The 25,217-nt window shown below is 44.5% G+C and overlaps 1 protein-coding gene across 6 annotated transcripts; it reads right to left on the reverse strand.

Annotated features, from left to right (window-relative positions):
• Positions 1-357: 357 nt before the first annotated feature.
• Positions 358-25,156, reverse strand: ZKSCAN5 (zinc finger with KRAB and SCAN domains 5). 6 transcript variants are annotated; one of them, XM_045993344.1, is made up of 7 exons: positions 25,135-25,156; positions 23,383-23,899; positions 17,814-17,952; positions 12,535-12,617; positions 12,120-12,255; positions 3,720-4,328; positions 358-1,660 (listed from the first exon to the last, which is right to left on the reverse strand). In XM_045993344.1, exons 2-7 carry the CDS (start codon positions 23,794-23,796, stop codon positions 543-545), a joined length of 2,499 nt encoding a protein of 832 aa, XP_045849300.1. In that variant the 5' UTR covers positions 23,797-23,899; positions 25,135-25,156; the 3' UTR covers positions 358-542. The 6 variants fall into 6 exon arrangements, with proteins under 6 accessions (XP_045849300.1, XP_045849299.1, XP_045849302.1 ...); XM_045993343.1 differs by lacking the exon at positions 25,135-25,156 and adding an exon at positions 24,168-24,643 and having other exon boundaries at positions 23,383-23,902; XM_045993346.1 differs by lacking the exon at positions 25,135-25,156 and adding an exon at positions 23,093-23,255 and having other exon boundaries at positions 23,383-23,516.
• Positions 25,157-25,217: the final 61 nt, after the last annotated feature.

The following is a 25,217-nucleotide window of genomic DNA, read 5'->3' on the forward strand; positions in this document are numbered from 1 at the left end:
TTAATACTCAAGATGCGCACAACAGCCGGAGCACTCTAGAGGCTGCAATCCTCGTTTCTAGAAAAGGTCCGTTGCTGAGGTACCAAAACAGAAATCATGCTGAAGAGTTCTCTCTTCCTTTCACTGTGCTCTTCCCTGAATAAGCTGTCAAACAAGGCAGAAACTGCAAATAAAGCTTATTTCTACTGCATTCATGAGGCTTTTCTCAGTGTGAGCTTTCTGAGATTCAACCAAAGAATGAGTTCCACCTGAAGGCTCTCCTTCATCCACCGTATCCATGGGTTCTCTCGTCTAGATTCTTAAGCATGAAGATCCTAACAAAAGCATTTCTCAATGAGGAAAGCAAATGGGTATCTACTCACTGTGGGTTCCCCAGTGTCCCTAAGTTCTAACTGAAGGATTTCAACCTGTCTGTAGGTTTGATGGTTACACTGGAGAGAATGCTGGAAGTTATTACATTCATTATAGGAGTAGGGTTTCTCTTAGGAAGGCTTCTCTAAAATTGAGTAAGAGCTGTTCTACAACGGAAACATCTATACACTTCAAGTATTTACGGGATCTGTCCTCTCATGACTTCTCAGATGTTTGAAGAGGCTACAACTCCAACTGAAACTCATTCCACATTCTTTACACTGAAAGGGTTTCTCACCAGTATGGATTCTCTGATGCTGATTAAGATGGGATTTCAGAGTGAAGCCTCTGCCACACTCGTTGCACTGATGGGATTTCACGTTGGAGTAGGTTTTTTGATGTTGTGTTATGTGGGAACACTGGCCAGTGCTTTCTCTACATATACCACATTTATGGGTCTTCTCTGCACTGTGAGTTCTGTAATGCTGGATAAGGTCTGAGCTGTAACTAAAGGCTTTGCCACAGATATCACACTTATAAGGCTGCTCTTGTAATTCAATCTTCTTATCTTCAATCACTGTCAGGTTCCAGCTATAGGCTTCCTCACAAATGCCATTTTTTTCATTTCTCTGACCCATGTGGAGCACCTGATGTTCAACGAGGCTAACGTACTGAAAGAAGATTTCTCCACACTCATGACACTGATGGGATTTCTCTCGCGAGTGGAGTCTCAGATGCCCCGCAAGGTGGGACCGCCTGCCAAAGCCTTTCCCGCACTCGTTACACTTAAAGGGTCTCTCCCCACTGTGCACGCTCTGATGCTGAACGAGATGGGACCTCACCCTAAACGCTTTCCCACACAAGTGACAGGTGTAGGGCTTCTCGCCAGTGTGGACTCGCTGATGCTGAGTGAGGTGCACACGCTGATTGTAGCTTTTCCCACATTCGTCACACCTAAAGGGCTTCTCCCCCGTGTGTATTCGTTGATGTTGAATCAGATGTGCGCTCTGAATAAAGCTTTTTCCGCATTCGTTACATTTGTACGGTCTCTCTCCTGTGGCTGATTTTTTGTGCACATATGTGACTTCATTGAAATTTATCCTCTTTGAAGAGGGCTGTCCTAGTATCTCCTTCCTGGGAATTCCCTGCTTTCTATCCAACTGGCCTGGGTGTTCATGGCCTTCTTCAAAATCTTGACCTTCAGAAACATTTCTTTGGATTCTTCCTGATAGCTCCAAATCTGCTTCTGAAAATTCTGAAATTTTCTTCTTAACATTCAATTTTATATTCTTACTTCTCTTGTCATTGCCTGAAAGAATAAAGAGGAAATGCAAATGTCACCAGTTTTTGGTTTTTTTTTTAAAGATTTTATTTATTTGAGAGAGAGAGAGAGAGCATGAGCAGGGGGAGGGTCAGACAGAGGGAGGAGCAGACTCCCAGCTGAGCAGAGAGCCCGACGTGGGGCTCAATCCCAGGACCTGAGATCATGACCGGAGCCAAAGGCAGATGCTTACCCCACTGAGCCACCCAGGCGCCCCTGTCACTAGTTCTTTTACCGGACAAAAATAAACTGTCAGGAGAAAGGATAATCAGGTGAAACCATGATGTGATGGCAGTAACCAAGGGAGGGGTTGACTGTTCGCAACTGATGCCAGCAGGAGTGAAAAGAAACTTTGGTATTTGTCTAGTGAAAAGAATGAGATGAAGAGGCTCACTGGTCAGGGTGGGGAGAGTGCCCGAGGAGGAGGAGGAGTAGCACACTTCTATCATACTACGGGAAGGAGAGAAGGTATTCTGAAATGTGAACATGAGTTGGGCAGACAGAATGAGACAGAACAAAAACACAGCTGGATGAGATGAGAGCAGAAAAGAACGGAAAGATGGGAAGCAAAGGAGACACCGAGTTACAGAGTTGGAAGGGAACCTCATCAGGATCCATGACAAAAACTACTGTGGGGGTGGGGGGGGAGTGTTAATCAATCTCTGCTCTCTCTCTCTCTCTTTTTTTTTAAGATTTTATTCATTTATTTGACAGAGATCACAAGTAGGCAGAGAGGCAGGCAGAGAGAGAGGAGGAAGCAGGCTCCCTATTGAGCAGAGAGCCCAATGCGGGGCTCGATCCCAGGACCCTGAGATCTTGACCTGAGCTGAAGGCATAGGCTTTAACCCACTGAGCCACCCAGGCGCCCCAATAAAATCTTTAAAAAAAAAAAAAAAGACCCATAAAAATGTTTTTGACCTTTCATTCACTAATCCCCTTCTGGGCATCTATAAGGAAATTATCCTAAATATATTTTTTGAAAAGTTATCAGGACAAAAGAAAAAAATAATTTGAAGTTCAACTGAGGAACAGTTAAGTGTTGGCGTCTCCACACAATGGCAGGAAATAACAGGAGGGCCGAGCCATACTGGACAAAGTGTGTCTAATATTTAGCTGTACCCTCTGAGAACACCTACATAAAAATAAGCTTATGAAAAAAAAAAAGATAGAAGGAATACACTAAATAGTAACAGTTCTATTAGTCAGGATGGTGGGATTGTGGATCCTGCTTGCTTTCCTCCAACTTCCTGGTCCAGTATTATTTTATCATTTTAAAATAAAATGTGAGTTAGCAAAACGAGAAAAGGGGAAAGAGAAAAGGAAGCATGCGGCAGAGCCAAAAATCCTCATTTACTACAACAGAAAGGCAAGAGATAATGTTTAAAATCGGGAAGTCGGGCAATAGCCATATGATTGACAGAAAAGGAATTACCAGGGGCATCTGGGTGGCTCAGTCAGTTAAGCGTCTGCCTTTAGCCCAGGTCATAATCCCGGGGTCTGGGGATCAAGCCACACATTGGGCTCCCCTCCCTGCTTGGCGGGCAACACGCCTCTCCCTCTCCCCAACCCCTGCTCCTGCTCTATCTCCCTCTCAAATAAATAAATGAAATCTTAAAAAAAAAAAAATAGGGAATTACCAGAACAAACAGGTAAGAAAGCTGAAAGCAGGGGCGCCTGGGAGGGTCCTGGGATCGAGCCCCACATCGTGCTCTCTGCTCAGCAGGGAGCCTGCTTCCCTTCCCCTCTCTCTGCCTGCCTCTCTGCCTACTTGCGATCTCTCTCTGTCAAATAAATAAATAAAATCCTTAAAAAAAAAAAAAAAGAAAGCTGAAAGCAGGTACCTCTGGGAAGAGGGAAGCTGGGGAGGGCAGAGGGCATAGGTTTGCCCACTCACCGGACTCATTAAAGTATTAAACAATGAAACGGACTGTGATCTCTGCCCCTTAGCTACTGCTCGCAGTAGCACAACCTGTCTGTCCTGTTGCTCTAAGTTCATAAAACCATTTCGCCTCCGCTTATTCTCCAAACACAAACCCCCGATACGTACATCTTTGGGATTTCTCTCTGAAGTGGCGTTTCAGGTGCTCGATCAGATGGGAGTGCCGGCTGAAGTTCTTCCCGCACTCGGTACAGCCGTACGGTCTCTCTCCGCTGTGCACACTGTGATGCTGGACGAGGTGTGAGCTCACACGGAAGGCTTTTCCGCACACCTGACACTTGTACGGCTTCTCGCCAGTGTGGACTCGCTGGTGCTGAGTCAGATGCACGCGCTGATTGTAGCTTTTCCCACACTCACTACACTTGAACGGTTTTTCTCCAGTGTGGATTCGCCGATGCTGAATGAAGTTCGAGGCTTGAAGGAAAAATTTACCGCAATCGTTACATTTGTGACCTCTCTCGCCACTTGTGTTTTGCTTACGGGGAACGTCCGTGATGGCACTGAGATCTCTTTTCTGGGAAGGGTTCTGCCTTGATTTCCCTGCTGTGGGGTTGACCTGCCACCTCTCTACCATGCTGTGAAGGTCACTAACTTCTCCAAACCCTTGACTCTGGGGCACATTTCTTCCAGGGCTTCCTGACGTCATCCAGTGGGGTTCAGCGTCATCAGAAATCGGCTTGACGGCGAGTTCCACGTTGTCATGCCCAGAATCATAATCTGAAGTAATAGAAGGAAAACGGATTAGCTATTCCCCATACAGGAAGAAACAAAATGACGGAAGGACATGGATAATTATGAAGCCGACATGTGCTAGCACTGCAGGACTTGGCAAAGGCAGTTTTATGCGCCAGGGAGGGGACAAAGAATCCTCTGGCGGAAACAGACAGGCTGGGGATGGAAGCGCTGGCAAGAATGCATCAAACGGATGAAACTGGGAGAGCAGTCCTTCTACTTAATGAAGGTGACGCCCTCCTGGTGGCGTATTTAACAGAACCTATGCATGCACAGCTGTGCAACAGTAAACCTTCTTCATAAAATGTGGTATTGGGTTGTGCAGCCAACCCAATCTTCACCTCCTTCTTCCCGTTCATTTACAGCATGGAGAAGAAAGATGATCTTTCCAGCTTTTTTAATCCCCAAAGAATCTCAGTTTGGTATGAATCAGTCTAAAGGAAAAAAGGCATTTTTCCTATACCCAGAGAAGAATCTAGTACTGTTAAGAGCTAGCTTAACACCTAATAGTCATTGATGCCTACAGATGCTGGAGAGACGGCAATCATCTCCCTATGTAACCTGATCGGCAACCTACATTTCACTGGAAGCATGGACATTTATTACGCTTTGCAGAGATAAATCTTCAGTAATTAAAAAATACGGACTATTGGTGGCGCCTGGGTGGCTCAGTGGGTTTAAGCCTCTGCCTTTGGCTTAGGTCACAATCCCAGGGTCCTGGGATCGAGCCCCGCATCGGGCTCTCTGCTCAGAGGGAGCCTGCTTCCTCCTTTCTCTCTGCCTGTCTCTCTGCCTACTTCTGAGCTGTCAAATAAATAAATAAAATCTTTTTTAAAAAATAGGGACTATTATTTTTTATATGCTAGAGAGAAACAGAGAGACAAGGGCCTACTAAGAACTTTCTAATAAGATTTTTCTTTTTGTAAACAGAAAAGTTGTTTTCAAATATTACACAATCAGGGTAATGAGAGATACCATTTGCTGAGTGCTCCTATGGACCAGATCTATAAATATTTGTTGAATATTTTATAGCATTTAATCCTAACAATGACCTTTTGAGGTAGATACTATTACTAACGTATTTTTCATAGTGAGAAGTTGTAATTTTTTTTTTTTCAGATTTTTATTTTAGAGAGTTGGGGGAGGAGAGAGAGAGAGAGTCTTTTTTTTTTTTAAGATTTTATTTATTTGACAGAGAGAGAGATCACAAGTAGGCAGAGTCAGGCACAGCGGGGGGGTGGGGGTGGCGAGCAGGCTCCCCACTGAGCAGAGAGCCTGGTGCAGGACTCGATCCCAGGACTCTGGGATCATGACCTGAGCCGAAGGCAGTGGCTTAATCCACTGAGCCACCCAGGCGCCCCAGAAGTTGTAATTCTTACACCATCAAGAAAACTTGAGTTTTAATTTCTTAAAACTCTTTTTACTTCTCTTCCTAAAAGACATCTTAATAGTAGAAACAAACATATACGCAAAAAGAATGGTTTTTTTCCTCCCCCATTTAAGTAGGCAGGTAATCTCCCTGTCATCACAGGCTTTTTCTCTTTTATTCACATCTGCTTATACCCACACATTCCACTCTTACCAGAATTCTCTCCCATTCAACCAGTCAAAAAAGCACATGGTTTTCTTTTTCCAGGGATGAATTCAAAGAAAAAAAAAAATCAGATTAGCCCAATGCACCTCTCTCATTCTATTAACAATTGCCCTTTTCCAGAGAAAGTGATTATATACGTTATCACACCAATGGGTTCAGATTAACTTTTTTCCTCTTTCCCCACCTCTTTACCATGTACACGACAAACTTTCTATTGATGTTCTGGGTTTATCTGTATATCTGACAGAGGACTATGCTTCTTGCTCAATGCTCTGCCCAGCTAGTTAGTAATACAATGGTGGGGGGAGAGGAGATAAAAACAAATCAGGCAGACTTGGTGCTTTAAATATTCAGGCCTTTCAACCTCACTGCTGCCCTGTCTGGCATTCTACATTCCTACGTTTGGCTCCTCTCCCCACTCATTTTTCTCATTAGCGATGTAAAAATATCTCCACCGTGAGGGGCACCTGGGTGGCTCAGTGGGTTAAAGCCTCTGCCTTCGGCTCAGGTCATGATCCCAGGGTCCTGGGATCAAGCCCCGTATCGGGATCTCTGCTCCGCACAGAGCCTGCTTCCTCCTCTCTCTGTGCCTGCCTCTCTGCCTAGTTGTGATTTCTCTCTGTCAAATAAATAAAATATTTTAAAAAAAAATCTCCACCGTGGCTTCCAAGATATATCACTGCTACTTTAAAATTCCAGTACTGTATGGTACGTTATCATTTTTGCAAAAACGTGTGGATACAGAATATGCCGGGAGATACAACCCAGAAACTGGTAATAGTCAACAGAAGACTGAGGACTGGGATAGGTGACTCAGTTTTTTACTTTAGACCCATTTATACTATTTGAATATGTTTTACTATGTGTATGTACGGCCTTTTTTTTTTTTTCTTTAAGATTTTATTTAGGGAGAGAAGCAGGCAGAGAGAGAGAGGGAGAAGCAGGCTTCCTGCTGAGCAGAGAGCCCAATGCAGGGCTCGATCCCAGGACCTGAGCCGAAGGCAGACCTGAGCTGAAGGCAGAGGCTTTAACGCAATGAGCCACCCAGGTGCCCCTACTGTCTTCTTCAAGCCAAAGTTCTCCAGGGTATTCGAACCCCTACTCTGCCACCTACTTCATCACCTGCTCTTTCTCAACGGGTGACTGGCTCCTATTTCAAAGAAAGGCAAAGCTCCTATAGCCACAACCAAAAACTTGCTGGCAGCCTTCCTCCATCATCCTCCCGTCATCTCATGGGGGAAGAGCTGTCTCTGTGGCCAGAGGCCAAGCCTCACTCCTGGACCCTGGATCTCCCAATGCCATCCCCTTTTTGAGGGCCCACCCTCATCAATGATCTCCTCTTCCTTGCCCCATCATTTCAACTCACTCTTTACTAGTTCTTTTCCTACAGCATTTAAGTCTGCTTAGAACTCTCCCACTGAAAAAGAGAACGTACAGAGGTGCCTGGGTGGCTCGGTCAGTTAACCGGCTGACTCTTTAACTTTGGCTCAGGTCATGATCTCCGGGTCATGAAATCAAGCTCCATGGCTCAGTGAGAGTCTGCTGGAGATTCTCTCTCTCCCTTCTCCCTTTGCCCTCCCTCTAATAAAAAAGAAAGAAGGAAAAAAGAGAACATACAAAACCAAGCTATCCACCTAAGCCATGTACTCTTACACTGATAAGTCCTCTTTCTCATTAACTTCACAATGTTCTCGAAAGTTTATGTGTGATAGCCTTCTCAAATTCCTCTCCTTTGCTATCTTAACAGAAACTGTCCTTACTCCCCAACATCCCAGACACCCCACTAAATGGCTGTCTCCAGGATACATCTATCTTTTTAAAATTCTCTTTCTGAATCTGACGGATACTTTTTAAAACCCTGGCCTCCTCTTTTTTTTTTTTTTTAAGATTGTATTTATTTAAGACAGAAGCAAGAAAGAGAGCATGAGCAGGGGGAGGCACAGAATGAGAGGGAGAAGCAGGCTCTCCAACTGAGCAGGGAACCTGACACAGGGCTCGATTCTGGGACCTCTGGATCATGACCTAAGCCAAAGGGAGACCCTTAACCAAATGAGCCACCCAGGCACCCCAAATCTTGACCTTCTCAATGCTGTTAAGAACACACAAGCACGAAAATAATCTAATGTGGCCTTCCCAGAGAAGATAAGGGGCAGAAATAATCTAATATGTTCTTAATGTAGGAGTACACTAGAGTTGTAAAGAGCTTATAATGAACAGATGGATTTTTTAAAAAAAATCAGAAAGGACAAAGTTAAAACTGCTTGGAAAACAAAGAAGAACTGTGCCAAGTACTGAAAGCCTGAAACCCATTAAATGCCTGCAAAGTAACTGAAAAAAAGAAAACGATACTACCAGACTCAAATGTGAAATCTGAAATGAATTTGAAATTCATTTAAAAAGAGAATGAAGGGGCGCCTGGGTGGCTCAGTCATTAAGCCACTGCCTTCGGCTCAGGTCATGATCCCAGGATCCTGGGATCGAGCCTCGCATCAGGCTCGCTGCTCAGTAGAAAGCCTGCTTCTCCCTCTCCTACTCCCCCTGCTTGTGTTCCCTCTCTTGCTGTGTCTCTCTCTATCAAATAAATAAATGAAATCTTTTAAAACAATAAAAATAAAAAAATAAAAAGAGAATGAAGAAATATCTGCATTGCATATAACATTTGTGCTGCATTAAGTAATCCCTTGAGATGAATCACCATCACTAAGATCCCTACAAGATAAAGCCGCAGAGGGCACGTACAAGCAAATCAAAGAAAAGGAAATACAAGTATGTATCACTAGTAGTAAAAGAAATAGAGAATTTCAGAGAGTAGGAGTCAATTTTATTTTTTTATATAAAACCCTGTAAGTGAACTAAAACTCTTAGAACAATGTAAGCTGGTGTAAATGCTTAAAAGTCGCCAAACTGTGGAAAGAACCAAGATGCCCTTCAACGGACGAATGGATAAGGAAGATGTGGTCCATATACACAATGGAGTATTATGCCTCCATCAGAAAGGATGAATACCCAACTTTTGTAGCAACATGGACGGGACTGGAAGAGATTATGCTGAGTGAAATAAGTCAAGCAGAGAGAGTCAAGTATCATATGGTTTCACTTATTTGTGGAGCATAACAAAGAACACGGAGGACATGGGGAGATGGAGAGGAGAAGGGAGTCGAGGGAAATTGGAGGGGGAGGTGAACCATGAGAGACTATGGACTCTGAAAAACAACCTGAGGGTTTGGAAGGGGCGGGGGGGGGTGGGAGGTTGAGGAACCAGGTGGTGGGTATTAAGGAGGGCACACATTGCATGGAGCACTGGGTGTGGTGCAAAAACAATGAATTCTGTTACGCTGAAAAGAAATTTTAAAAATCTTAAAAAAAAAAAAGAAATTTGGCATTATATGTGGCTGGCTGGCTCAGAGAAGCACGAGACTCTTGCTCTTGGAGTGGTGGGTTGGAGCCCCATGCTGGGTATAGAGACTAATTAAATAAATAAGCTTTTTTTAAAAAAGACAGATTTGACATTATATGTGTATTTCACCTGAAGTCTACCAGAGTGCTTAGTATGTAGTGGCTCTTCTAAGAGAATTCGTTCAAAAGACAATAAAAGCTGTAAGCTCCAAAATTTTGGTGCTGAGATCAGCATTTATACGGTGAGAGATTTTTTATAAATGCTCCAGGCACATAATTGAGTAAGAGTTTGCAGATCATAATTTAGAAACAAGCTCAAAATCTCATTTGGGGCTCAAAATTCAAGAAGGGACGGGGACATGTAAAATAGAGGTGGCAAGGCGAACGTCATGAACTAGGCACCTCTGATCCGAGAATGGTGATGGAATGAACCACTAGCCACCCATGCACTGGGGAAAGGGGAGATCCTCCAATAACACAGTCGCCCCTTGAACAACACGAGTTTAAACCGCACAGGTCCACTGACACGTGAATTTCCTTTGATACATATAGTCCCATAAATGCATTTCCTCTTCTCTAGCTTAGTTTCATGTAAGATCACAGTATATGACACATACATAAACTACGTGTCACTCAGCTTTATGATCTCTAAAAAATTTTTTTTAATTTTTTATTTACTTTCATTTTATTTTTTATAAATTTTTATACATTTTTGGGCTTTATGTTATCAGAAGGCTTCAGCTCAACAGTAGGCTATGACTAGTTAAGTTTTTTTTTTTTTTTTTATAGAGAGAGATTGGTTGCTATTTTTTTTTTTTTTTTTAAGATTTCATTTATTTATTTGACAGAGAGAGAGATCACAAGTAGGCAGAGAGGCAGACAGAGAGAGAGGAGGAAGCAGGCTCCCTGCAGAGCAGAGAGCCCGACGCGGGGCTCGATCCCAGGACCCTGAGATCATGACCTGAGCCAAAGGCAGCGGCTTAATCCACTGAGCCACCCAGGCGCCCCGACTAGTTAAGTTTTGCAGAGTCAAAAGTTATACTCAGGGGGCGCCTGGGTGGCTCAGTGGGTTAAGGCCTCTGCCTTCAGCTCAGGTCACAATCTCAGGGTCCTGGGATTGAGCCCCGCATCAGGCTTTCTGCTCCGCGGGGAGCCTGCTTCCCTTCCTCTCTCTCTGCCTGCCTCTCTGCCTACTTGTGCCTCTGTCTGTCAAATAAACAAATAAAAATCTTAAAAAAAAAAAAAAAGAAGTTATACTCAGACTTTCGACCGTGTGGGAGGTCGGCGCCCTTGGCCCCATGTTGCTCAAAGGTGAAATGTACTCTAATAAGCAGTTATTCGGCAAAGTCTGAGATGCCTTCACAGATGAGAATTATTCAGTTAAGAATTATTCAATTTGTTGGGGCGCCTGGGTGGCTCAGTGGATTAAGCCACTGCCTTCGGCTCAGGTCATGATCTCGGGGTCCTGGGATCGAGCCCCGCATCAGGCTCTCTGCCCCGCAGGGAGCCTGCTTCCTCCTCTCTCTCTGCCTGCCTCCCTGCCTACTTGTGATCTCTCTGTCAAATAAATAAATAAAATCTTCAAAAAAAAAAGAATTATTTAATATGTCAAGGAATAGAATACAATTAACTACTACGAATCTATTAAAACCCAAGCCTGTCATCAGACACCTGAAAAAATGTTCATCATCACTAGCCATCAGGGAGATTCAAATTAAAACCACATTGAGATACCACCTGACACCAGTTAGAATGGCCAAAATTAGCAAGACAGGAAACAACATGTGTTGGAGAGGATGTGGAGAAAGGGGAACCCTCTTACACTGTTGGTGGGAATGCAAGTTGGTGCAGCCGCTTTGGAGAACAGTGTGGCGATTCCTCAAGAAATTAAAAATAGAGCTTCCCTATGACCCTGCAATTGCACTACTGGGTGTTTACCCCAAAGATACAGATGTAGTGAAAAGAAGGGCCATTTGTACCCCAATGTTCATAGCAGCAATGGACACGGTCGCCAAACTGTGGAAAGAACCAAGATGCCCTTCAACGGATGAATGGATAAGGAAGATGTGGTCCATATACACAATGGAGTATTATGCCTCTATCAGAAAAGATGAATACCCAACTTTTGTAGCAACATGGATGGGACTGGAAGAGATTATGTTGAGTGAAATAAGCCAAGCAGAGAGAGTCAAGTATCATATGGTTTCACTTATTTGTGGAGCATAACAAATAACATGGAGGACATGGGGAGATGGAGAGGAGAGGGAGTTGAGGGAAACTGGAAGGGGAGGTGAACCATGAGAGACTATGGACTCTGAAAAACAACCTGAGGGTTTTGAAGGGGCGGGGGTGGGAGGTTGGGGAACCAGGTGGTGGGTAATAGGGAGGGCACGTATTGCATGGAGCACTGGGTGTGGTGCAAAAACAATAAATACTGTTACGCTGAAAAAATAAATAAATTAATTAAAAAAAAAAAAAAAACAAGCCTGTCAGCTCTGAGCTCTTTTACCCTAAAGCACTAAAATGAAAACATTTGCTGGATTGCAAATACTATCCCCCAAGTATTATCAGACTTTATCCATACCCTGATGATGATGATGGAAACAATCAGAATAAGCTGAATAAGAAAAAAAAAGGGAATGTCAATTTACTCTTCCACAGGAAAAAAAAATAATAATCAAAGTCACAGTAATTAAGTCACATACATGCTTTTATATGATGTGCCAGAAAAACTCTTTATAACAAAGTTAAGATGTCCTAATCCATGCAGATGAAATCATTCTTACCCATGGAAGTAATACTCCCAAATTTCTCCTTCCTGTCATCCCTATAGAGGGACTTCTGGGACTGGTCCAAATGTCCCCATTCCTCCAGGATGAAGGATACAGCCACATCAGCCACATCTTCAATTTTCACCAACTTCTGAAACACGAGATCACCACTAAATTCCCATTCCCTATGTTCAAATTTGGAGTGAGGGAAGGAAGTGGGAGCATGAAGGGAAAAAACAGAGGGAGGGTCTGTGCTTCAAAGAGGAGAGGGGAGCACTGGGTAGAAGGGAAAGCAACATTCAAGTAGGGACCCCAGCTGGGCCCGGTCTGCAGTGAGAGACAGAACTCCTGATGGAGATTCAGGATTATGGTGGCTACTTGTCCAAGAACAGATATGGGTCCTCACTGCGGGCATGGGACACCGGCTCACCTGGGACCCAGCCGAGAGAAGTGAGGCTGTCAGCTCCTGGCTGTCCTTCAGGGGAAGGGAAGGAACTTGGAGAGCAGGTAGGGCTGAGGGGGGAGAAAAAGAGGTGTCAGTGAGAATAACTTTGTCCAGTTCCGACTGCCATCATGGTCTACTTGCGCTCAAGAATCCACGATGGCGCCTTGCCATGTCAAGGCCCTATTTTTCTGCTTGGCTCTCAAGGCCCTCCACGTTGTGGCTCCTTCCCCACCAACTACACTCACTCTTCCCCCACAAAAACTAGACTCCCTGCTGTAGTCGGGCTAATCCCTGCCGGGGACCTCAAGACTGTGCCATTCACTTGTAAAGGATGCAATCTGCTCTGCCAAGGTCAAATCTCATCATCTCAAAGAACAACCAGTCCCACAGCTTCCAGGAGACTGAAGTGCTAGGGAGAGCCCAGGATTTCCCAAACTTTAATGTGCACACAAATTATGTGGAGGTCTTGGTACAGGACAGATACAGCTCAGCCGTTCTGCAGCGGCCCCCATATCCTGCGCCTCTAACAAAGCCATGTGATTCTGGTGCTGCTCCTTGAGCCACATTTTGACAAGCAAAGTCTTAGTCCACGTTCTCTTTTGTCCAAAAGCTATCATGGTTGATGGAGAGTCAGCCAATTAGTAAAGCACTAAGTCTACATTGTGTGTTATAAGAACAGGAAGGTAAAACAATTCTTGCCTTCCAAAAACTTTACTGTCTAGTGGGGAGAGCAGACATGTGAGCCTCACTGACTTACAGCTCAGGGTAAGGGTGATATACTTGAAATTCACTCAAGTTCCCACAGAAGCTGGAAGCAGGAGCACCTCCAGAGTGGGCAGCAGGAGATGGGAGCATCAGGAAGGCCTTTCCACAGGATGTGACTGGGAAGCAGGGTTGGGGTGGGGTTTGGGGGATGAGGGTGCTTTCTGAGCAGAGAGAACTGCATGTACAATGTCTAGAGGGTCTGTTGGTGACCTTCTGACCCCTGCTGTCACCTCTGCTTGTTCTTTGTCTGAGACTGGGGGTGCATACGATCTCACGGTCTATGTATGCCCTGACTGGGACAAATCCACCTGGTATTAATCCTTAATCTGACAGTTTAGACGTTGCTATGGTTTCCCTGGTCCTAAAGATGAATGTCCTTATGTAGCTTGTTTCTCTCTAAGGACTAGGAAGTAATCAGCAATGACACACACAAAAAAGGAGATAATGGTTAGATAATGAAAGCCAGAAACAGAGACGGCAGAGACAGCAGCTGAACCCAGGAGCATGGCTACAGAGTCAAAATAAGACTCCAAGAAAGGGATGAATAGGGGCGCCTGGGTGGCTCAGTGGGTTGGGCCTCTGACTTCAGCTCAGGTCGTGATCTCAGGGTCCTGGGATCTAGCCCCGCATCTGGCTCTCTGCTCAGCGGGGAGCCTGCTTCCTTCTCTCTCTCTGCCTGCCTCTCTGCCTACTTGTGATCTCTGTCTGTCAAATAAATAAACAAAATCTTAATAAAAAAAAAAAGGGATGAATATAGTTTGTACTTAAACAGTAATTCTGATTTTGAGTATAGACTACCTTCCAATTACAACTACAATAATTAAAATAATTATACTCCAGACAATTCCACTTATTTTATGAAGTTCCTATAAAACCTTTTGTTTCTTAAACAAGATGGGATTGGGAGGGAGACAAACCATAAATGACTCTTAATCTCACAAAACAAACTGGGGGTTGCTGGGGGGAGGTGGGGTTGGGAGAGGGGGAGGGGGTTATGGACATTGGGGAGGGTATGTGCTATGGTGAGTGCTGTGAAGTGTGTAAACCTGATGATTCACAGACCTGTACCCCTGGGGATAAAAATACATTATATGTTTATTAAAAAAAAAAAAAAAGGATGAATACCCAACCTTTGTAGCAACATGGACGGGACTGGAAGTGATTATGCTGAGTGAAATAAGTCAAGCAGAGAGAGTCAAGTATCATATGGTTTCACTTATTTGTGGCATAACAAATGACATGGAGGACATGGGGAGATGGAGAGGAGAAGGAAGTTGAGGGAAACTGGAAGGGGAGGTGAACCATGAGAGACTATGGACTCTGAAAAACAACCTGAGGGTTTTGAAGGGGCGGGGGTGGGAGGTTGGGGGAACCAGGTGGTGGGTAATAGGGAGGGCACGTATTGCATGGAGCACTGGGTGTTGTGCAAAAACAATGAATACTGTTACCCTGAAAAAATAAATTAATTAATTTTAAAAAAAGAATGAAAAAAAAAAAAACTTTTGTTTCTTTAGCTTTTTAGCAAATGACTTTGCCCCTCTCATGCTGTAATGAGTTCCAGAGACAGAAAACCTGCCATCGGTGCTATCAAAGGCATGAGGAATGCAGCCTTCCCCAGTGTGTGGAAATCAAAAACCGAAACAAACACAAAACAAACCTCATAATTTTGCTGGAAGAAAGAATCTGGCTGGGTCTAGCTAACAGAGAGGAAAAGAGAAGCAGCACCTAGGCACAGAAGGAGAGAGCAGCCCGGCGTGATGAGACTCTGGCAGTAGAGGAAAGAGGCCAGGAGTGCACTTGGAAGGGCCTGATGGAAAAGCAAAGGCAGCACAGCTAGGAATCGGGTAAAAGGATAAATGTAGAACTGGATTTTGCTGGGGTTAGAAGCCCAGCTCTGTCAATAAGAGCTCCGTGACCTTGAATGAATTACCCAACCTGACCAGGCCTCAGCTTTTTAATTTCTAACATGTGGATAACAGTAGTACCTATTACATTGGATCACTGTGGGCATTAACCCTTGGTATGCCAACTAAGTATATTAGACACAATTTGGAATTTGGGGTTTCTTTTCTGAACAGTGTTAACTATTTCTTTTTTTTAGTGTTAACTATTTTAAAGGCTGGAATTACATGACTTTTATTCCTCTAGAGGTCTTCTGAAGAACAAAAAGAAAATTTGTTTTAGTATTATTAAAGAATAGAATACGACTCATTCTGTCTCATAATTCTATATGGGTCGACTGGACTCTTCTACACATGGAGGGGACATTTTGAGATCTGAGTGACCGTACTTTTCCCGTATCATAAAACATTTTCCTAATTCATCATACTAAGAATTACTGCATGTTTACTAATCATTATTCATTAATTATTCCCAACAACAGCAAAAAAACCTAAAACAGTAAGAAAACAGGAGAATAAAGGAAATACTGAGGAAGATGATGTAAGAGTGAAATAAGTGATCATTCTTCACTAGTCTCCAAGTATTAAATTCGCTGCCCAGAGTTTTGCATCATCTTCAAGAAGGTATAAGACTATTGACGCCTGCTTTAAGCTTTCATTGAGTATAGCTGTGAATTCAGAATTCATTTTCCACCCCATTAGCAAAGAGAAGACAATTTGCAGCTGAAGACACTTCACTATTACTAGATGCCTAAGACACCATGAAGAGACCGAGCAGGACATTCCACACAGTAACAATGAAACTGAACCCAAAGGGCAAATCTTCAAAGGAGTCTACAAATATTATCAGAGGTAAATTTTCTCAAACATAAGAATCAACGACAAACACTATTTCTAGGGGCACCTGGGTGGCTCAGTGGGTTAAAGCCTCTGCCTTCGGCTCAGGTCATGATCCCAGGGTCCTGGGATCGAGCCCTGCATCGGGCTCTCTGCTCAGCAGGGAGCCTGCCTCCTCCTCTTTCTGCCTGCCTTTGCGTACTTGCGATCTCAGTCTGTCAAATAAATAAATAAAATCTTTAAAAAAAAAAACACTCTATTTCTAATTTCAGAAAGGAAATATGACATTCTCATCCACTTAATTATTCAACAGGAAGGACTTCATCAGGCAAGATTTTGCAACAAGATTCTGGACCATCTCACTTTGCAAAAGGGACAGTTTTCATTTTTCTAAAGGGAAAAGGGGCAGTACTAGGTGACAGTATTCTTTCATTTTTTTATGTTTCTATTACCAAAATGTACTTGATATAAAGACGTTTAGTTCTTATTAAAATTTCCTTGAGAATTTATTATCCTTTGATTCTTTTGTAAATTATTCATAAAATAACATAATAATAATATATATAATAAAATAATATAATAATAAATAAAATAAAAGGGTCCCTTGGTAAACAGCGAAAACTATTTTCTCTGGTACACTGAGGGCTTAATGATTCCTACACGTAAAGCACTTGGGACATTTGCTGATGCCCAGTAAACACTGTATTAGTACGGCGGCTGCTCCAACTTTTGTTATTATTACCACAGTGAAAGGAAAGCTGGAAAAGACCGGAGCCATGGGGCATGCGAAATGGACGGGCTGACCCCTCAGGGGAGAACACAAGAAAGCCTGCGGCCGAACCTGGAACACGTTTGTGATACCTTCTCCACAATTCTGAAAGCCCCCAGCGCTATATACCACAGAAGGCGTTCCTCGCATTAAGTTAGGCTCTGAACTAATTTGACAGCAAAACCTGACCAGAACTGATGTGAAGCTCTTTCGGGTTTTTACTTAATCTACTTACTGCAAAGCTGCACACATACCACTGCCAAAATATTAATGTGTGTCACTGTGGAGTCCCACCTCAAATCCTGTTGGTACTGTACTATATGGTATATAAATCATAATCCCGTATTCCCTTAATAAATCTGAAAATGTCTGACTCCTAAAATGTATCTGCTAGCGAGAGTTTCGGATTAGGGTTAGAGACCTGTGGACATTTGCCATCATAAATAAGACTCATCAGTTCGCTTTCCTTCCTTCATGTGTCTAACACAAGTTAATAAAATTTGGGGGGAGGGGCAAGGGAGGAGAGAGAAAGAACAGTCACTCTAAAGGTCACCGTGAAGCCCTGCTTGAAATGTTTCAAGGTGGAGGACTGAGGAGCCAGAAACGAACGCAGTCGGGAACCCGAGAGCTGTTCTCACAGAAGCAGTAAGACAACAAAATTGACGAGCTGGAGCCGGAAAACTGTCGTAAAACATCACGACACTTTCGTAAAGGACTTCTGCAGGTCTTCTAATAGCCGCCGCACTTAGAGCTGTCATCATCAGGGCCCCTTCCGAACGGGGCTACATACACTGCTAGCCATCCTACAAGGTGACCTCTTGCTGAATGCCCAGGACTCGATGCCAGGTCCCCAGCCCTTCCCAAGCTCCCGAGCCTGCTGACTGCAGAGAGGCTGCCCAGCCCGAAGTCTCTCTCCCACAGATACCGCTTACCCACGTGGCCTGGCCACTCACTTCTAGCCATATCTGCTCCACCAAACCTCACGTCCTCACCATTTTCCTCCAGGAGATGAGGCTTCTGTGGCTCTTGTTCAGACTGGGGGTCCACGGACAGGAGCTGGTGGCTGAGGGATTCCTGCACAACTCCAGGTGGCACCATCTTCTGAGGAAGCCCTTCGGGACACACCACGATCTAACAAGCACAACCACACCGATCAGCACGTTGCAGAGAGGGCTGCGGAAGAATCCAGTAAATTCCCACTCTTCCATTCACTCTTTTGCCAGATATTTAATGTGTATCTACAATGAGCCAGGCAAACTGAGTACACAGTGGCTTAATAAACACAGTTTCTTTCTAGGTGAAGATGACTTCCATTAAGCTTATTCACACACAAATAAATACATACTTACAAATTGTTAACGGTTAGAAAGGAGAAGAAAGTGGTGCCTTAAGACAGAGCTGATGAGACCCACTTTAGAGAGGGTGGCCAAGAAAGGCTTTTCTGAGTAAGTGTCACTTTAAGTAAACACCTAAAGGGCAAAAGAAGCCCGCCAGGAGAAAAGTCGTAAGTGTCTGGGGCCAAGAGAATGATATAAGCAAAGACTCTCAGGCAGAAAACAGGTGTCTGGTACAGTTGAGGAACCATAAGAAAGCCACGAGAGTCAAGTTTAGTGAAGGGGAAGAAAGTGAGAAGGGAAGTTGCAAAGGTCAATATAGACTCAGGAAGCCACACTCGGGTCCTTAGTGGACCCCGTTCAAGTAGGACAGACCAACACCAAGACCAGGGCTAGTTCCTGTCCCACCTGCTAAGTACTCCGTGTTTCTGTTCTGGGCTCTTCGTCCACCCTAGCGGACACACAATTACTCTGCCACAACTGGTCTCTGCAGTCTCTCTTTTCTGGAAGGTACAAGCTCAGCAGCATCCTAGCAGAAACTAAGATCCTGCATTGAGAGAGAACTGACATCCCCCTTTTCCCCTCCCTTATGTTTCAAAGCACTTTGAATTTTCATCCTCTTAGCACTGGCAGAACGTGGTACAGGAGTCACATTAACGAGCACCCCAGAACAGTTGTGGCAAAGATCATTTGGCATGGAAGTTGTTTGTGTGTCCTTGTGGACCCGCTCAGGGTAAGAGTCAAGATGATGCCAAGTATGTCAAAGGGCACATCAGCACCGAAAAAGCAAAGCAGCCCTTGAGGTTCCCTTACACTAGGACAGAGACACCAAGGGATAAAGCCTGGGAAAAGGGCTGCCAGAGACAAGAACTGCCTGGAGAGAAAGCTGAGGAACAGTGTCGGGGATACAGATAGCAGGCAGAGAGAAAGGCAAACAAAGTGAGCTGTGGGGGCCTTTAAGAAAATCCCCTATTAGTCAAGTATCATATGGTTTCACTTATTTGTGGAGCATAACAAATGACACGGAGGACATGGGGAGATGGAGAGGAGAAGGAAGTTGAGGGAAATTGGAAGGGGAGGCGAACCATAAGAGACTATGGACTCTGAAAAACAACCTGAGGGTTTTGAAGGGGCGGGGATGGGAGGTTGGGGGAACCAGGTGGTGGGTAATAGGGAGGGCATATATTGCATGGAGCACTGGGTGTTGTGCAAAAACAATGAATACTGTTACACTGAAAAAATAAATTAATTAATTAATTAAAAAAAAAAAAGAAAAAAGAAAATCCCCTCTTGGGGCACCTGGGTGACTCAGCAGGTTAAGCCTCTGCCTTCGGCTCAGGTCATGATCCCAGGGTCCTGGGATCGAGCCCCACATCGGGCTCTCTGCTTATGGGGGAGCTTGCTTCCCCCCCTCCCTCTCTGCCTGGTCTCTGCCTACTTGTGATCTCTCTCTCTGTCAAATAAATAAATAAAATCTTTAAAAAAAAAAAAAAATCCCCTCTACGGGCCTCAAATCCCTACTACCACCAAGAAACTAATTTTCTCTGTGTCCCTGCCAAAGATAGGCTGCATATCACAATGAAGGAGGTAAATGTACATAGCGGCTGTCGATCCTGTTTCAAATATCTGTTTTGTTTTTCATTGTACTTTTCAATATTTATTATTATAAAAAAAAGTAGGGAAAAGTTTGTTTGTTAATGTCCCAAATTATGCTTAAAAAAGGAATAACCAGAGGTCACCACGAACCTTTATTTTCTGTCCTGACGGAGGCAATAGAAAGGTTCAGACATTCCCATCTGGAGGACAATCATTCAGTATAGCCAAGGGTCTGGCTGAGGGTCCATAGCAAATCCCTCTTGCTGCCCACTTACCTCATGGAATGAATTATACCAGCTGAAGAGCCTGAGGATGTTCTGGAATGCTGAAGTACCCCTCACCCAGATATGAAGAATAATGAGACTGGGACCTTACAATGAAGTGCAATGGCTCTCAAAAATGAGGGAGGGGGGCCTGGATGGCTCAGTCAGTTAAGTGTCTGACTTTGGCTCAGGTCATGATCTCAGCATCCTGCATCCTGAGATCAAGCCCTATGTCAGGCTCCCCGCTCAACAGGGAATTGGGTTATCCCTCCTCCTCCCTCTGCCCATGCTCTTTCTCTCTCTCAAATAAATCTTTAGAAAGAAAGAAAGAGAAAAGAAAAAGAAAGAATGAGGGAAATTCTCCACCTAGCTTCAAACTCTTGTGACCTAAGGTCTCACAATTTTTGTTTCTTCGTTAAAAAAAATAATTAATTAATTAATTAAAGCTTAAGAAAGTGTGACCCTAGCAACAAGAAGGTAGAAGGTCAGGTTATAAATGAGTAAGACAAGAATAGGGGCGCCTGGGTGGCTCAGTCAGTTAAGCGTCTGCCTTCGGCTCAGGTCACGATCCCAGGATCCTGGGATCAAGCCCAGCATCGGGCTCCCTGCTCAGCAGAGAGCTTGCTTCTCCCTCTCCCTCTGCCTGCAGCCCTGCCTACTTGTGGTGTCTCTCTCTCTGTCAAGTAATTTCGTTAAATTAACAAAAAAAAATAGATAAGAAGATGTAACAACATAAAGATACTGATCCTCTCTAAATTAATACATGATTTACTGCAAACCGCCCCCCCAAGCCAAAAAAAACCAACAGGATTTTTGGAGTGGTGAAAACTAAAGTAAGTAATTCTAAAGTTCATCAGGAAAAAAGAAAGTATTGAACAAAATTTGGAACGGGGAAGGGTAGCCCAATCAGTACCAAAACACTTTACAGAGCTCAAATAATCAAAAAACTCAAACATTAACAGATAATAAGGTCAATAAAACAGATTAAAAAGACCATAAATACACCCAAATACATGCAGAAATTTGGTATGTAATAAAGACAGCATTTTAATGAGAGAGGAAAAAAGGGATTACTATGCAAGTTTGCTGGGACAACTGGATAGACATCTGGGGAAAGAAAGTTATAACCATATCAAACACTGTGCACCAAAAAAATAAATAAATAAAAATTTAAAAACTGAGAAGAGACTATTAGAAAATTTTCTTATAATATTGTAGTGGAGAAGACCTTTCTAAGTATGGCACAAAATCCAGAAACCATAAATTAAAAGATATAAATGGACTACATAAAAATTTAAAACCCTGCAAAACAAAAATCTCCATGAGCAAAGACAAACAACAAAGTGGAAAAATAAACTTGCAACTCAGACAGACACAGTGCTTACTTTTTTCAAATAGATAAATGATGTAAACAGATAATGCACAAAAAAGGGTACATAGGCAGCCTGGCTGGCTCAGTCAGTGAGCATGTGACTCTTCATCTCAGGGTTGTGAGTTCAAGGCCCACATTGGGTGTAGAGGTTACTTTAAAAAAAAAAAAAAAGGGGGGGGTGGGGCGCCTGGGTGGCTCAGTGGATTAAGCCGCTGCCTTGCCTTCGGCTCAGGTCATGATCTCAAGGTCCTGGGATCTAGCCCCGCATCGGGCTCTCTGCTCCGCGGGGAGCCTGCTTCCTCCTCTCTCTCTGCCTCTCTCTCTCCGCCTGCATCTCTACCTACTTGTGATCTCTCTCTCTGTCAAATAAATAAATAAAATCTTTAAAAAAAAAAAAAAAAAGGGTACACACATAACCCTTTAAAATATATTGTGGTCGGGGCACCTGGGTGGCTCGGTGGGTTAAGCCTCTGTCTTCGGCTCAGGTCATGATCCCAGCATCCTGGGATCGAGCCCCGCATCAGGCTCTCTGCTCAGCGGGGAGCCTGCTTCCCCCCCCACCCCCACCTGCCTCTCTGCCTACTTGTGATCTCTATCTGTTAAATAAATAAATAAAAATCTTTAAAAAAATAAATAAAATATATTGTGGTCAAACTCACTCATAATATGAGAAATGCACACTAAAATCTCGCAGTAATGGAATATTGCATCTTTCAGATTAGCAATAACAAAAAGTTGGATAACATCACATCATCAGGCTGTGAGCAAAAATTTCTCTTGTACCCTGCAGGAGGGCGTAAAAACTGGTCTAAGCTCTGCCAAGGGCAATCTGTCAACAGCTGTCAAAATTACAAATGCAGGGGTGCCTGGTTTTAAGCTCCGTGGTTAAGCGTCTGCCTTGTGCTCGGGTCATGATCCCAGGGTCCTAGGATCGAGCCCCACATCAGGCTCCCTGCTCAGCAGGAAGCCTGCTTCTCCCTCTCCTGCTCCCCTGCTTGTGTTCCCTCTCTCGCTGTGTCTCCATCAAATGAATATATAAAATCTTTAAGAAAAAAAATTACAGGGCCCCTGGGTGGCCCAGTGGGTTAAAGCTTCTGCCTTCAGCTCAGGTAATGATCTCAGGGTCCTGGGATCGAGGCCCACATCGGGCTCTCTGCTGGGCGGGGAGCCTGCTCCCCTTGCTCTCTCTCTTCCTGCCTCTCTGCCTATTTGTGATATCTGTCTGTCAAATAAATAAATAAAATCTTTTTTTAAAAAATTACAAATGCATTCGCCCTCTGAGCCAACAATCCGACTTCCTCTGAGCATTTATTCTATACTTAATGACGTACGTAAAAGTCATTGCAGCCAAGTTTGTTATAGTAAAAGTTCAGAAACAATCGAAAGGAAATGACTTAAATGGCCTTCAACAGGAGTTAAAATTCTGGTACATTCATCCACACTGAAATATAACACAGTTTCAGAGACTGAGGCAGCGTTGTTCGCACGAACATGGAACAAAACAAGATGTAAGAAAAAAACAAGAGACAGAAGTACACAGTGATTTAAAAACACTTCTGTTTTCTTAAAACACATCACCTACATGTGTGCTCATATATACACAGAAGAAAGTCTCTCTCTATAAGGATATACAGGTATCGAGCGAACAGTGGCTGCCTCTGAAGAGGATTAGGTAGCTGGGGACTTAGAGGCAAGAGGAAACTTACTTTTCATAACAACCTTATGCACCTTTTGAATTTTGTATCATGTCATTCAAAAAATAGATACAGTAATTTTAAAAAGAAATAAAATCGCTGACTGTCTTCTCCAGGTTAACACACTGGATACTGCTTCTCTTTGCTGGACTGGCAGGAAATCTCCACAGTGTACCTAATCCCAGGAGAACAAAAGAATATGGATGAAGGACCAGAGCTCGAAGGATCTCACCCCTGCTCAGCAGCACCCTAACTCTCTTCCTCTCCTTCCTCATTGCACCAATGTCTCCCCTTTCGCTCACCTGTTGCCTGCGTTCGTCCAGTTCTCTCTGTATATTTTCTACCACAGCCACAGCCTCTTCTCCACTTTCCGGGTGATGTTCTCTCACCCAGGTCTGAAATTCTTCAGGGAGGATGGTCAGGAACTGCTCCAGCACCAACAGCTCCAGGATCTGCTCCTTGGTGTGCAGCTCGGGCCTCAGCCACTCGCAGCACAGCACCCGGAGCTGGCTCAGGGCCTCCCGCGGACCCGAGGCCTCATGATACTGGAAGTGCCTGAAGCGCTGGTAAAAAGTCTCAAACACTGGAGGACTGTAGTCCTGCATCCAAGTGCAGTCTTCTTCTTCCACCTTAACTATGAGAAGGTCTTCTTGCTCCTGTGAAGTCTCAGCTGCAGGGTCTAAGACTATAACTTCCCCAGACTCTGTCATTATCATTCCAACTCCGAGGGATGTCTCTCCAGGTTAGATGAGTTACACAGATCAAATCTGTTTTCTGCCCTTTAAGATCTTCCGAAGGGCACTTCCATTAGTGTGCAACCTACTGATATATTGGAAATCATTATTAGCAGAGAGATGACAAAGAGGTCATCGGTACTAACGATGACAGCTCAACAGTGCCATTTACTTTAAAATACAGACTACAAGACAGCCGTCACTCCGCCCATAAAATTACTACCAATAGAGAACATTTCCAACATTTAAACAATGCAAAGAAAAGCAATAAAAACCTGGCATCAGGCCTAACCGAATACAATTTTAATGGTGAGGAACGTTACATTTCATATAAATAACAGGACAAGACTTACTAACTCGTCCAGACGCAGTCTCTGCTTGTCTCTACCACAAGCCAAACTTAAGTCAAAACAGGGGTCAAAAACATTACAGCGGTCAAAAGGGGTCTTGTCCTTCATGCCACAAGAGCATGAGAGACCAAGAGGAGACTTCATTGGTTCCGAAGAGAAGCACAGTTATAAGTACAGGCTTGGACCTGGATTCTTCGGAATCGCCCCTGACCCCATAGTCAAGAAACCGGGCCGGTCAAGGTTAGAGACAGGACCCCCGTCTGGACACAAAGCCCATCCCCTTTCCTCCAGGCGCCAGTCCCGGGGAGCTCTCCTGGAGACCAAGCTCCCGCAGCTACGCTTGGAAAAACGGGTTTTTTCCCACAAACGGAAAGAAAACCGAAGCCGACACTTCGCAACACTTCCTCGCCGGAAGTAAGCAAGTCCAAGCTTTCCCGGTCCAACGGGGTCGGGCCATCAATCCCACCGCCGAAAGCACTTCCGAGTCCTCTCTAGGAATCCCGGAGGCCCTCGCCTCGCAGCGGGCGGGAGCGGCCCGCCCCAGACCCCGCCCCGGAGGGGCTGTGGGCCAATCGGCGGGGAATTTGAGATGCTCCGGGTCGCGGCCGTTCCCCGCCCACCGAGCCGCAGGTTCAGTACCACTAGAGCTGGAAGGAAACGGAGCCCCCTTCTGTCCACCCGAGCCCAAACACATTTAAACAGCCCGGGCTCCCCCCATTTCCTTGGAGTGAGGGCAAGGGACCGGGCCTTAGCTGTCCGGAGTGGTTGCTAGGGCAACAGTTTAGCTAATGTCTGATTGGCCGTAGAACTTGTGCTCCCCCACCTCCAACGCTCTGCGCCCCACTTGGAAGTAGGTTCGCCCCTTCCTGAGTGCCCGCAACCCTAATTTCGCTTCAATTTTAAATCCTTCGTGTTTTTTTTTCTCCTGAATCCTTGCCCCTCCCCGCACCCCGTCTCCAGACACACCCACCTCTTCGCCACAGCAGTGCTCAAGGGGCCGAAATCTCCGACATCAGACGCGGAGTCCAGAAGCCTACAACTCCCAGCAAGCCC

This window comes from Meles meles, chromosome 21 (genome assembly GCF_922984935.1).
Source record: "Meles meles chromosome 21, mMelMel3.1 paternal haplotype, whole genome shotgun sequence".
NCBI classification, from domain to species: domain Eukaryota; kingdom Metazoa; phylum Chordata; class Mammalia; order Carnivora; family Mustelidae; genus Meles; species Meles meles.